Source organism: Tupaia chinensis, unplaced genomic scaffold (assembly GCF_000334495.1).
Source record: "Tupaia chinensis unplaced genomic scaffold, TupChi_1.0 Scaffold149501_1, whole genome shotgun sequence".
In the NCBI taxonomy this organism is placed as follows: Eukaryota; Metazoa; Chordata; class Mammalia; order Scandentia; family Tupaiidae; genus Tupaia; species Tupaia belangeri.
The window spans coordinates 2,189,779-2,201,300 of NW_006209345.1; the positions used below are offsets into that span (position 1 = coordinate 2,189,779).

An 11,522-nucleotide genomic window follows, 5' to 3' on the forward strand; every position below is an offset into this window, starting at 1 on the left:
GAAGTCTGTGTGTGTGTGTGTGTGTGTGTGTGTGTGTGTGTTATGAGCCTTAAAAACACTTGTTTCCTTTCAACTAGTAATTTTCCTCATGACACTTTATCCCACACTAAGAAAAACACAAACAAGGAACAATTCAAAATACAAAAAGGCTTCACATGCAGAGATGTTTATTACTATGGCATTGTTTAGAGTTGAGAAAAAGCTGATGTACCTGAACACTTACGAAAAGTGAAAGGTTAAGTATAATAGGGAAGGGCCAACAGGTGACGAATAAGTTAAGGTGGCTGAATCCCAAATGGCTGCCTGTGTGGTTCAAGTCCTGGATCTGACAGCTTGGGAATCATGCGAGGCACATGTACATGGGTGCCCCAAATCCCAAGAGGATAATAGAGGAGAGGGTACTGTGGCATGGCCATCTCTCTGGGGGTGATTTCTCTCTCTTTCCTCTCTCTCTCTGGCAAACACACATGCTCAATAGCAAAACTAAAAATAAATAAATGTATAAGGAATATCTGCAGGGTGAAATATTGGATCATCAGAAAACTCATAATGCATTTTTGCATGAAAAATGTCATTTCCGATGACCCAATATTTTACAAATACTTTATTTTTTAAAAAAGTATATTCAGAGCATGTAAAGTATGGGCCAGTGGTGGTGGTAGAGCAGCAATGAGCGGCTGAGTCTATGTGGAAGATCATGGGTTCGGTTCCTAGCTGACCAATACACAGTGGCGAGTGCCCCTGTGACCCTGACTGGTTGGGAAGGCTGGAGAGGGGATTACAGCGTGATTCTCTGTTGAGGTTGCCTGTCTTTCTTTCTTTCTTTCTTATGACAGAAACTTAAAGAAAAAGAGTTGAGCTGGCAACTTGGTCTGTTGTTTGAGGCAGCCAGACCCTATATCAAGCAGCTTTTGAGAAACACACCAGGCATGGGTGCAAACATGCCCAAAATCCTAAAAGGAGGGACAGATGGAGCAAAGGGGATTATGATGTGACCATCTGCCAATGGGGGTGCTTTCTCCTTTCCCTCTCTCTGTCTCTCTCTGGCAAGCACACATGCCCCTTATAAGACAAAAAGAAAGTTTAGAAGGGGCCAGCAGGTAGTATAGTGGTTAAGGTACTGGAATCCCACATGACTAACTGCAGTTCAAGTATCAGACCTGGTTGCTTGCTTTCTCACTTTCCCTTTCTCTGTCTCTGATCAAGTTAAAAGTACTAACAAATGGAATGAAATAAATAAATTATTTTTAAAAGTTTATAAATTTTAATGAAATATCTGTTATAATGTTAAGTGTAAATCATATGTAGCATATGATCATGATTATAAGAAATATTATCACAGGAAAAAAGACTCAAAGGAAATACACTGAGGTGTCAGCCTGGTTGACTCTTAGCTGGTGAGGTAGTGGATGATTTTAATTTTCTTCCTTATACTTTTCTATCTCCCTTTTTCTCAAAACAAAACAAAACCACACAAATCCTTGGGATTTTCTTTCTTTTATTTTCTTCAGATTTTTGTTGTTGTTAAAGGGAGAGGGCACTCACCAGGAAAAGACAAAGAGTGAGGGAAAGTGAGAAATCACCCCCCGGGGGTTCGCCAGGACACAATCCTTTCTCCTCTCTCCTCTCTGGATTTGAGGCATGCACACATGCACACACACACGCACACACACACACACACACACACAGAGCATTTTTTTCAGACCACTGGGTCCAGGACTCAAACTGTGGTGTCGACCATATGGGATCCAGCACCTTAACCACTATGCCACCTGCTGGCCTGTGACTTTTAAAATCAAGAAAATCTTTAAGAGATCTGTAATACAAAAGGTACAACTCAAAAGACAGTTGATCAACTGTTTTAGTTGTCCAATGCTTTGGAATGGGGATCAGCGAACTTTGGTAAACGGGGCAGATAGTCGGTATTTTAGGCTTCACAGGCCGTTCAGATCTGTTACAACTCCTCAACTCAGAAGCACAAAAGCGATCATGAACAACATGTAAACAAAGGAGCACTGCTATATTCCAGTACGACTTCATAGTATCAGAAGGCTAGCCCATGGACCAGTTTGCCAAACCCTGCTTTAGAAGCTGCAAAGGTCGGGAACCAGCAGTTAGCGTAATGGCTATGTCACTGGACTCCCACGTAGTAGACCACGGTTTGCGTCCCGGACCCAGTGGCTTAAAACTCACGCCGGGCACGTGTGCGTGAGTGCCCAAGATCCCGCGAGGAGAATGGAGGAGAAGGGACTGCGGCGTGGGCATCCCCCCTGGGGGGTGATTTCTCACTTTCTGTATCTTTGTCTCTCTCTGTCTGGCGAGCACACGCGCCCTATAGCAAAAACCTCTCAAAAAAAAAAAGAAGCTGCAAAGGTCTTGCCCCATGTTTAACCAGGATGTTTACATTTGCACTGTGAATAGAGGGTTTACCATGCAAATGGGCACTGATGAGGGGGAAGGGGAGTCTGAAGTTAATGCCAATTTATAACAAATGTTTCACATCCATACAACACCACGTGTGTGTCTACTGGGTTTACTCATCATAACCAATTATATATGTTTATTTTATTTTTTTAAAGGTTCTTTCTTCCTTTCTTCCATGAATAAGAGAAATGCAGGGAGACATACCCCCAGTAGTGCCTCCACATGTGATCCATCCCTGGCTTCAGCTAGCCCTGAATCTTGGGTATGTGTACTTGGCACATTCAAGGAGGTCTCTGGATGCTAATCCAGAACCCTCCCACGTGAGTCATTCACACAGAACACTGCATTTATTGCTACGCTACCATCCTGCTCATACATATACACACATGTGTATGCATGTGTGTATATGTGTGTGTGTGTACATATTTAGTTGCCAGGGAGTGTGTGCACGTGCCAGTGACAATAAGAGAGAAAGGGAGAAACTATCCTTTCGATGGGGTGTGGTCACACTGCAAGCCTTTCGCTATTTCTCCATCCTGTCTGGACCTTAGACATGCATGCATACATACCCAGCAAGCATGCCTTTCAAGTCATTGGGGCCAAGATTTGAACCACAGATGGCCATGTGGGATCCAACTCCCTTAATCCCTAGGTTATGCGGCTGGTACCATACAGTTATTAAAGTGGATATGCTAACATTTTATTAGCTTGAATTGAGTTATAATAAATATTACAGTTTGGGACCAGCCCCATGACACAGTAGTAATGTTGAGAGAAGCCAGATCCAACATGGTGACTGCAATTTCCATCCCCAGCCTGGTCAGCCTGAAACATGCAAGGCACACACAAGTGCCCTGGAGCCAATGGGCTGGAGGACTAGAGGAAGGGGACCACAGCATGACCAGAGCCTATGAAGGATTCTCTCTCTGTCTCTCTCTCAAATAAACCTGCACTCTACCTTGAATAAAGAAAAATAAATATAGTTCTTTTAAAAAGTTTTTTTTTCAGCCTTTGAGGCAATAAGATCACAGACCAGGCTTTCCCATAAAAGCCATCTGTCTATGCAATCTAGCACACAGTACCTTCAGGCTGACATCTGTCCAATAGATGTGGTTGTTGGACACATCAAAGTCCAGTGCTGAGGCCTCCTTGACGCCCGTGAGTGGGATGGCCACATCATTGTTGTTGGTCTCCAAGGAGATCCTGTGGATGGCGGCTCTGCTGGTGAACACGAGGAAGGCCTCAGGCACAATGCAGGTCTTCATGTCACTCAGCAGCTCCAGGCCAATGGGACAGCCGCACCTGGTTGCACGGGGTGTGAAGAAGCATAGATGGCTGCAACCCCCATTCCTATCTGCACACGGGTTGGTTCCTGGAAGGAAGCACACAGGCTCTGAACATCAGCAGCTCAAAGGCAGGGGTGCAACTACACTGCAGTAGAGCTGGCTTTTGACTATGGCAACTGAAGGTGTCTCTTGGCATAGCCAAGTGGCAGCAATAACACCAACAGGAGCTCAGACTGGTCCCTGCCATCTAGCAGGCACTGGTCCCAGGGCATCACCTGTTTCAACTCACCCCATTGACCTAGAAGATAGGAGCTACTCATCCCCATTTTTCAGTTGATGAAACTAAAGCAAAGAGAGGCTGTTAAGGGGAACCTGGGCAGCAGCCGATAGGTAGTGTTATGGTTAAGGCACTGGACTCCCACTGACTGACCGCAGTTCAAGTCCTGGACCTGGTGGCTTGCTTTCTCTCTCTTTCTCAATCTCTCCATATCTATAGCTATATCTATACATGATCAAAATTTTTTAATGTATTAATAATAAATAAAAGTAAATAAGTAATTTTTTTTTTAAAGGTAACCTGGGCAGGAAGTTACAGAGCAGCTCAGCAAGAACTTGAACGCAGGTAGTCCAGTCTCTTGGACTGAGTTCCAGCCCAAGAAAGATGCAAAATGTCTCAAGGCAGTGACTGAGCAAGCTGTCCCTCCCAGGGCCTGGCCTCCTGGCCTGCTAATGGAACTGGCTCCCGAGATTCTTCAAGAATGCTTCCTTCAATTCACCTTTACTCTCAGCAACCTCGAAAACTCAGGTTCGCCTGGGACAAAGGCACCACTTTTTTTTTTTTTTTTTTTTAAAGCAAATGTTCACTTATTTCTTGGTCAGCCGATTAATCTCATGCTGTTAAAATTGGCTTTAGGGCTGGCAGGTGGCATAGTGGATAAGGTGCTAGACACCTACATGGCTGAGCATGGTTCAAGTCTCATATCTGGTGGCTTGGTCTCTTTCTCTCTCTCCTTTTCTTGTCAAATTAAAAAATAGTAATAAGAAATAAAGTTAAATAAATTTTTTTTTTGAAAACTGGCCTTAATTTTGTGTTAAATATTTAAGCTAACAGGACCGGCAGGTAGCGTAATGGTTCCATCACTGGACTCCCACATGGCCAACCACGGTGCTTGAAACTCATGCGGAGCATCTGTGCCCACATGCCCAAAATCCTGAGAGGAGAATGGAGAAGAAAGGATTGAGGCATGGCTGTCCACCTTGGGAGGTGATTTCTCGCTTTCTGTCTCTGTCTCTGCCCATTTCTCCAGTGAGTACATGCATTATATAGGAAAAACCTCTCTAAAAAAAAAAAAAAAAAATTAAGCTAAGAAAAGAATCCTTTCCCCAGCTCCTTTAGTAAATCATGACATGAAGACATGAGAGAAGAGCCCAATTTCTAAACTTTAAATCACAGCCCCATGGACACCTCCTTTTTTCTTATCTCTGGGACTTTTTATTTTTTGAACAATTCCTCACTGATGGTCCTCACCTTCCACAGTGGATAATGCATGCGATTTTAAAGATAGCTTATAAAACTAAATTTGTCGATCCCTTCATCTCTGTGTCGCGAGTACCAGTTGCAATAAAGGCCCAATTGCAGAGACAAAAGCACTAGCTTCTCTGAGGGCACCTCACGCTGCCTCACCTCCAGGTCTCCTCAGCTGTCCCATCTGTTGGGCAAACCCTAAACCCTGCCCCCACCTGCTCCCTCAATTCCAAGAGCAGTTATCTCCCTTGTATTTTTTTTTTTAAGTTTTTGTGTTCATTTCTTCCATAAGAGACACAGAGAAAGACCCCCCCCCACACACACACACACACACATTCAAAAGGGAACACATGACATAATCAACTCTCAATCTCAGGCGGCCTGGATCACAGGCATGCATGCACACATCGAGCGTGCTCAGGGAGGTCCTGAGATACAAACCCAGGACTTTCCCCACGTGGGTCGAGTTGTGTTACTACTACACCACCACATGGCCCACTCCCTTATATTTTATTATTTTTTAATTTATTTATTTTTGAGAAGTTTTTGCTATAGGGCACGTGCACTCGCCAGAAAGAGACAGAGAGACAGAAGGTGAGAAAGCACCCCACCCCCCCCCAGGAGGGATGGCCACGCCACAATCCCTTCTCCTCTTGAGATCTTGGGCATGCACACCCAGCATGAGTTTAAGCCACCGAGTCTGGGACTTGAACTGCGGTTGACTACATAGGAGTCCAGTGACATAGCCATTACGCTAACTGCTGGTCCCTCCCTTGTATTTTAAAGCAGGCATCCCAGTGTTATCACAGTCACAGCCATCCAACTGGCCAGGGAGCTGACTCAGAGGCATCTCACTAGACTTTAAGCAACCTGACAGCAAGCACCGTGTCTTCTCTGTTCATTCATTCACTCATCCAGCAAAGACGTCCTGAGCACCTCCAACAAGCAGGCGCAGCACTAGGCACCAGGGCACCTGCACTGGGCCTGTTCCCCACAGCTCCACTGCAGCCCTCCTGCAGCCACTCCTGATGCTCCCTACTTCAGTATAACATGCTGACCTGCATTTGGAATCTGCTTCACAAAGAGAAAAATTATCATGTCAAACAAAGACTTTCTAAATAGACTACTTACAGATCCTGGCTTTCAGGTGAAAGGTGTATGTTTGAGGGTTGGAGCCTGGCTACAGCAGAACACAGTCACAACCCGGCCCAGCAATGGGGTCAAGGCAGGTTCTGCCTCCTTCTCCCCGATGCAAATGAGGCAGTCATTGTAATCAGTACAAAGGGATGCTTTGGGCACAGAAGATCTTTGCCAGGGTCTGACACTCAACAATGTTAGCCACTACTGTACTGACAACACTCCTAGTCCATAACCGTGACCAAGTCAACGTCCCTGGTCTACACACTACCTGACTCGCATAAGTCTTTTACCAGACCACTGTCCATTTCCCTCACTGCCCATCATAGAGTGGGGCACCCCAGCTGGACACTTAAGCCCCAGGCTTGGACCTGTTGTCTCTCCCCTGTGCCAGCTGGCATGGCTGAGCCATGGCTCGGGGCTCCCCTGACTCACCGACAACCTTGGCCACGTTCACTGCTTTGAGGCCCATGAGGTCAGGCAGCTGGTCGATGATGACATCCCGGCTGGCCTTGACCTTGTGCACTCGCTCGATGCTGCGCCGCTGCCAGTCAGTCCAATAGATGAAGTCCCCTAGCAATGTGAACCCAAAAATGTGCGGCAGCTTGTCCTCCAAGAGGGTGCGCCTCTTTGTCCCGTCGACGTTGATCACCTGTGGGATGGCAGAGACATGGGTCTGGATGGGCTGAGGCTGCCAAAGACGACCGGCCCCACCCCACCTGGACCTGAGCTGCCTGAAATGAGACCACCTGACTCCCTGGGTCTGCGGCCTCGTCTGCACCTTGCCAGGTACAGTAAAACACCAGGAGCCACAGCTCATTTGGTGTGCTGGACAAATGACACTTTTCATTATAATGCCAGGTGCTCAGCTGAGGAAGCAGTGACGGGGCCAGTTCTTGTGTCCTTCTCCATAGCCTCTCCTACCTGGGGGAGGCTATCACAGCCGGTCGGGCAGCAGAGTTTGAAACAGGCCAGGCAGACTGCTGTGCTCTCCCTTTCCATTGTGGCTACCTGAAGAACAGGCGTGGGCCTCAGACCAGGGTATGTCCACAAGAATGAGTCCTGGGATCCATTAGCAATGCCTGCCCTAGGTGCAGCAGTGGGAGGTCTAGGTCACGCCAACCACAGTTCCCAAAGCTTAGCAACCTCAAGACCTGGGGGAAGGATGTTCCCACCTCTTTGTGAACCCATTTCCTACTCAGTCAGAACCGGAGACACCCTGAGACTGTCTCCAATCTTAAGTCTAAACCTGTAGATCTAAGATGCTTTCCACCCTGTTCGTCCCAGGATGTAAAAGTGAAAAAATTTTTTTTGAAGAGTTCAATGCTGATTAAAAGCAGCCACCACAAAAACCACAGGGGAGGAAATACTGTCAACTGTGGAAACCACTACACAAACTGACGCACACAGACACACAGGATAAGACAAGATTCTGATGATCGATGATCCCGGAGCTTATGTTAAAAGGAAAACTTGGGAAAGACGCAACATCCAAGCTCTCGGGACAGGATGAAAGAGCCACAAGGCAATTAAAGGCAAGCTTCAGCAGGCTTCCTGCAGCCGGATGACATTTCCGGCTCATCAGAAAACCTACAAATCCTCTGTTTTGCAGGAGGCAAAAATACGAGACAGATGGAATCTGTGTTGAGCAGAAAATACTTTGGTCCTCTCTTGTCGGACAGTACAGGACAAAACTGTCAGGTCATCCAGGAGCAGCAAGCAGCTCTGAGACCCACAGCCAAGTGCCTCACCCAGCTCTGCCCCAGGGTGCTCTGCGAACTTGAGTGAATCCTTGGGCCCAGAGGATCTGTTTCTCCACCTGTAGCTGAGGGGATTAGACTAGCTCAGTAGCTAATGTCACCCAGGAAACTGAACAAAACAAAGAAGATGCCTGGGCCCCAATTTGGAGCAATTAAGCTAGAGTGGGAGGAGCCTCACCCCCCCACAGGTGGCTCTGATGAGCAGACCAGGTGGAAACACTGGATGAGAATAGCCCTTCAACGGAGGCCTCACGTGAAGGCTGGAGCCCAGGTTTTACCAGTTGCTGTGCTGAGCTCTCCACACCATTCCCGGTCGCTCCTAGGAGCAAAGGGCAGGTGATGCAATAGCCTTTGTCCCAAATAGCTTGTTTATGCTCTACCCCCACACCAGGAAGGCACATACAAGCTCTGTGGTAGACACAGAGAACAGCTTTCAGGCTGAGCCCTACCATGCAGCAAAGAGCCCACACCAGGGAGAGCTCTCACCTGGATTTACAGCCAAGGGAATGCAGGTGGGTGACGATAAACAGTGTTTCCAAGAACATGGCCAGTGAGAGGAGAGGCATAAGCCGGCATGGGGACCCGTCTCTCGTTGGACTCAGAATAACTGGGTCTGCGGGAGGGGGAACCGTAGATAACATGAAACACCACTGAGGAAATAATCTGGGGCCAGCAGTGGTGGCACAGCAGTAAGGTGACACTCCACGATGCTGAAGAAATATGGGAAGGTCCTGGGTTCACAACCTGAGGTCTCTCTGTGCACGTGAGGCATGAGTGCACACTCATGACCCAGCCTGGCAGAGGTTGGGGGTTAAATCACAGCATGAAAACCCTCCTGTCTCTCTCTCTCTGTGTCCCTCTTTCATAAACGAAATAAACCATACAATAAAAGAACATCCATACCTAGAAAAAGAAAGGACTCTAGTTTTGTTTGTTTGGTTTTGCTTTAGAGAGGCTTTTGCTATAGGATGCATGAGCTCACTGGAGAGACAGAGACAGAGAGATAGAAAGCAAGAAATCACTTTCCAGGGAGGATGGCCACACCACAATCCTTCTCCTTCATTCTCAAGATTTTTGGCAAGCATGCACATGCTCCCAGGTATGAGTTTCAAGCCTCCTTGTCCGGGAGTCAAACTGCATTCGGCATGTGAGAGTCCAGCAACATAATCACTACACCATCTGCTGATCCCAAGACTCCAGGTTTTAATCTACCAAGTCAAATGAACTCTTCAAGAAGCTTTTCCCTTATTTCTCTATTTCATTTCAAGCTATGTCAAATTGAAACGAGAGGACAGAGGGCACATTCTTCCTGGCTTCATTCAAGAACAATGAGAAGGACTCATGAAAGACTTGGCAAACAGGATGGCAGGCACTGGTTGATGGCCACTTCCTCTTTACTCCTCTGCTCCCCACTCCCTGGTACCCCAAAACAAAGGGGGAGGAGCCAAAGAGCTGCTCTTCCTGGGTCAGATCAGGCTGTGCCCACAGTATGGACGAGTCGGTGACCCTGGACTGGCAGAGCCTCCCTTGGAATCTGCACAGTGACTGCACAGTGACTCTCTACAACCCCATCACTTTCCATCCAGATCACAAAACCCCTGGTACACCTGCTGACTGGACGCCGAGCTGGAAGAACATCAGGCCTGCAATGAGCAGTTCTCAGCTGCTCTGACATTGGTGGTTGAAGGTGCTGGACTCCCACATGGCTGGCCACAGTTCAGGTCCTGGACCTAGTGGCTTGCTTTCTCATTTTCTCCCTCTCTCTGTCTGATCAAACTGGAAAATAATAATAATAAAGTTAAATAAAATAATTCTTTTTTTTTTATTTAACTGCCAGAGGCTGTGTGCACTCACCAGAGAGCAAAAGTACCCTGTAGTGCATGTGGCCACACCACAACCTCTTCATTTCTCTCTCCTGTCAGGATTTGGTGCACACATGCATATGTGCTTTCTAAGTCACCAGGGCTGAGATTCGAACTGTGGTTGGCTATGTGGAATCTGACTACCTTAACCAAGAGGCAACAGGGCCAGCCCCCAAAGTGGCCTTTTGATGACAACCTTCAGCACACTTTGACCAGCTCCAACATATCTATAAAAGTAGCTGGACCTTTCCCAAATCCTACAGCTCAATTGTGGGGGAAGGAGCTGTCATTCCAGCTTTCTCTGGACCCAAATCAGAGGCTTCCACCTTTCCTTGAGCCAGAGCTTTCCGATAACCCTGTAGCAAGCCAGTCTTTTAGTGAGCATGAGGAGGCGAGACAGAGAACGTGCTCACCCTGACTCCTGGGCGGGTAACCACTGAAACAGGATCAAATTTGGGGCACCACAAATGCTGGAGTTGGTAAGGACCTTGTGAGACAGATTGTCTAGGGTAGTGTTCAGCAAACCTCTGTAAAAGAAAATACTTTGGCTTTGAGGCCATAGTAGTCTCTGGAGCATGAAGACAGCCACAAAGAACACATGAATGGGCATGGCTGTTTCAATAAAGCTTCATTGGTAAAAAACAAAATTTATTCATGGACACTGAAATTTGAATTCCATATACTTTTCAAATATCATAAAATATTATTCTTCTGGGACCAGCAGATGGCAGAATGGGTACATTGCTGGACTCCCACACAGTCGACATGGTTTGAGTCCCGAATCTGGTGGCTTAAAATTCATGCCAGCGCATGTATGTACGTGCCCAAAATCCCAAGGTTAATGGAGGAGAAGGGACTGTGGCGTAGTCATCCCCCCGAGGGGTGATTTCTCGCTTTCTGTCTCTCTCTCTTTCTCAGTCTTTCCAGTGAGTGCACATACCCTATAGCAAAAATCTCTCAAAAAAAAAAAATCTTCTATTTTTTCCAACCATTAGAAAATATAAATACTTTAGCTTAAGAGTGGTACCTTTCTCTCTCTCTCTTTCCTTCTACTTGACTAGAGAGGGATGGAGAGAGAGAGAGAAAGTGAGAAAGCAAGCCACCAGGTCTAGGAGTTGAACTGTAGTTGGCCATGTGGGAGTCCAGCGCTCTTAAGCACCATGCCATCTGCTGGCCCCTGGACTATGTTTTTTCTATCACTACTCTAGGAGTTTCTTGTCCTCATTTTTCAGGAAAGGAAGCTAGACCTGGGAGGTTATGACTAAAGACCATGACCTAGTCTAGCCAGATGCCAAAGGCACTGGGGTAACAGCCTTGCTATGAGTTTTCTGTCTCTAGCCTCTTCCCAAGACAAACAGAGCAGGTGCCTACCTCCCCGACCGGCCCTTCAGGGAACTTGAGGACCAACAGCTGTGAGGTGAGAAGGAAGCGTAAGAAGACTCTAAAGAGGCCCACCCTAAGCTATGCTCCAAGGGGCAGGGCCTGCCGCTGTGGGGTCTGAAGGTCTGTACACGAAACCACAGACACC

General features: G+C 47.1%; 1 protein-coding gene across 1 annotated transcript in view; it reads right to left on the bottom strand.

Moving 5' to 3' along the window:
* Nucleotides 1-3,576: 3,576 nt before the first annotated feature.
* Nucleotides 3,577-11,522, bottom strand: part of LRP5 (LDL receptor related protein 5) — a 54,076-nt gene continuing 46,130 nt past the window's right edge. The window contains 3 exon segments of the mRNA XM_014585308.2: nt 3,577-3,763; nt 3,765-3,796; nt 6,808-7,024. Of these exon segments, the coding sequence (XP_014440794.1) occupies nt 3,695-3,763; nt 3,765-3,796; nt 6,808-7,024 (318 nt within the window). The 3' untranslated portion in view covers nt 3,577-3,694.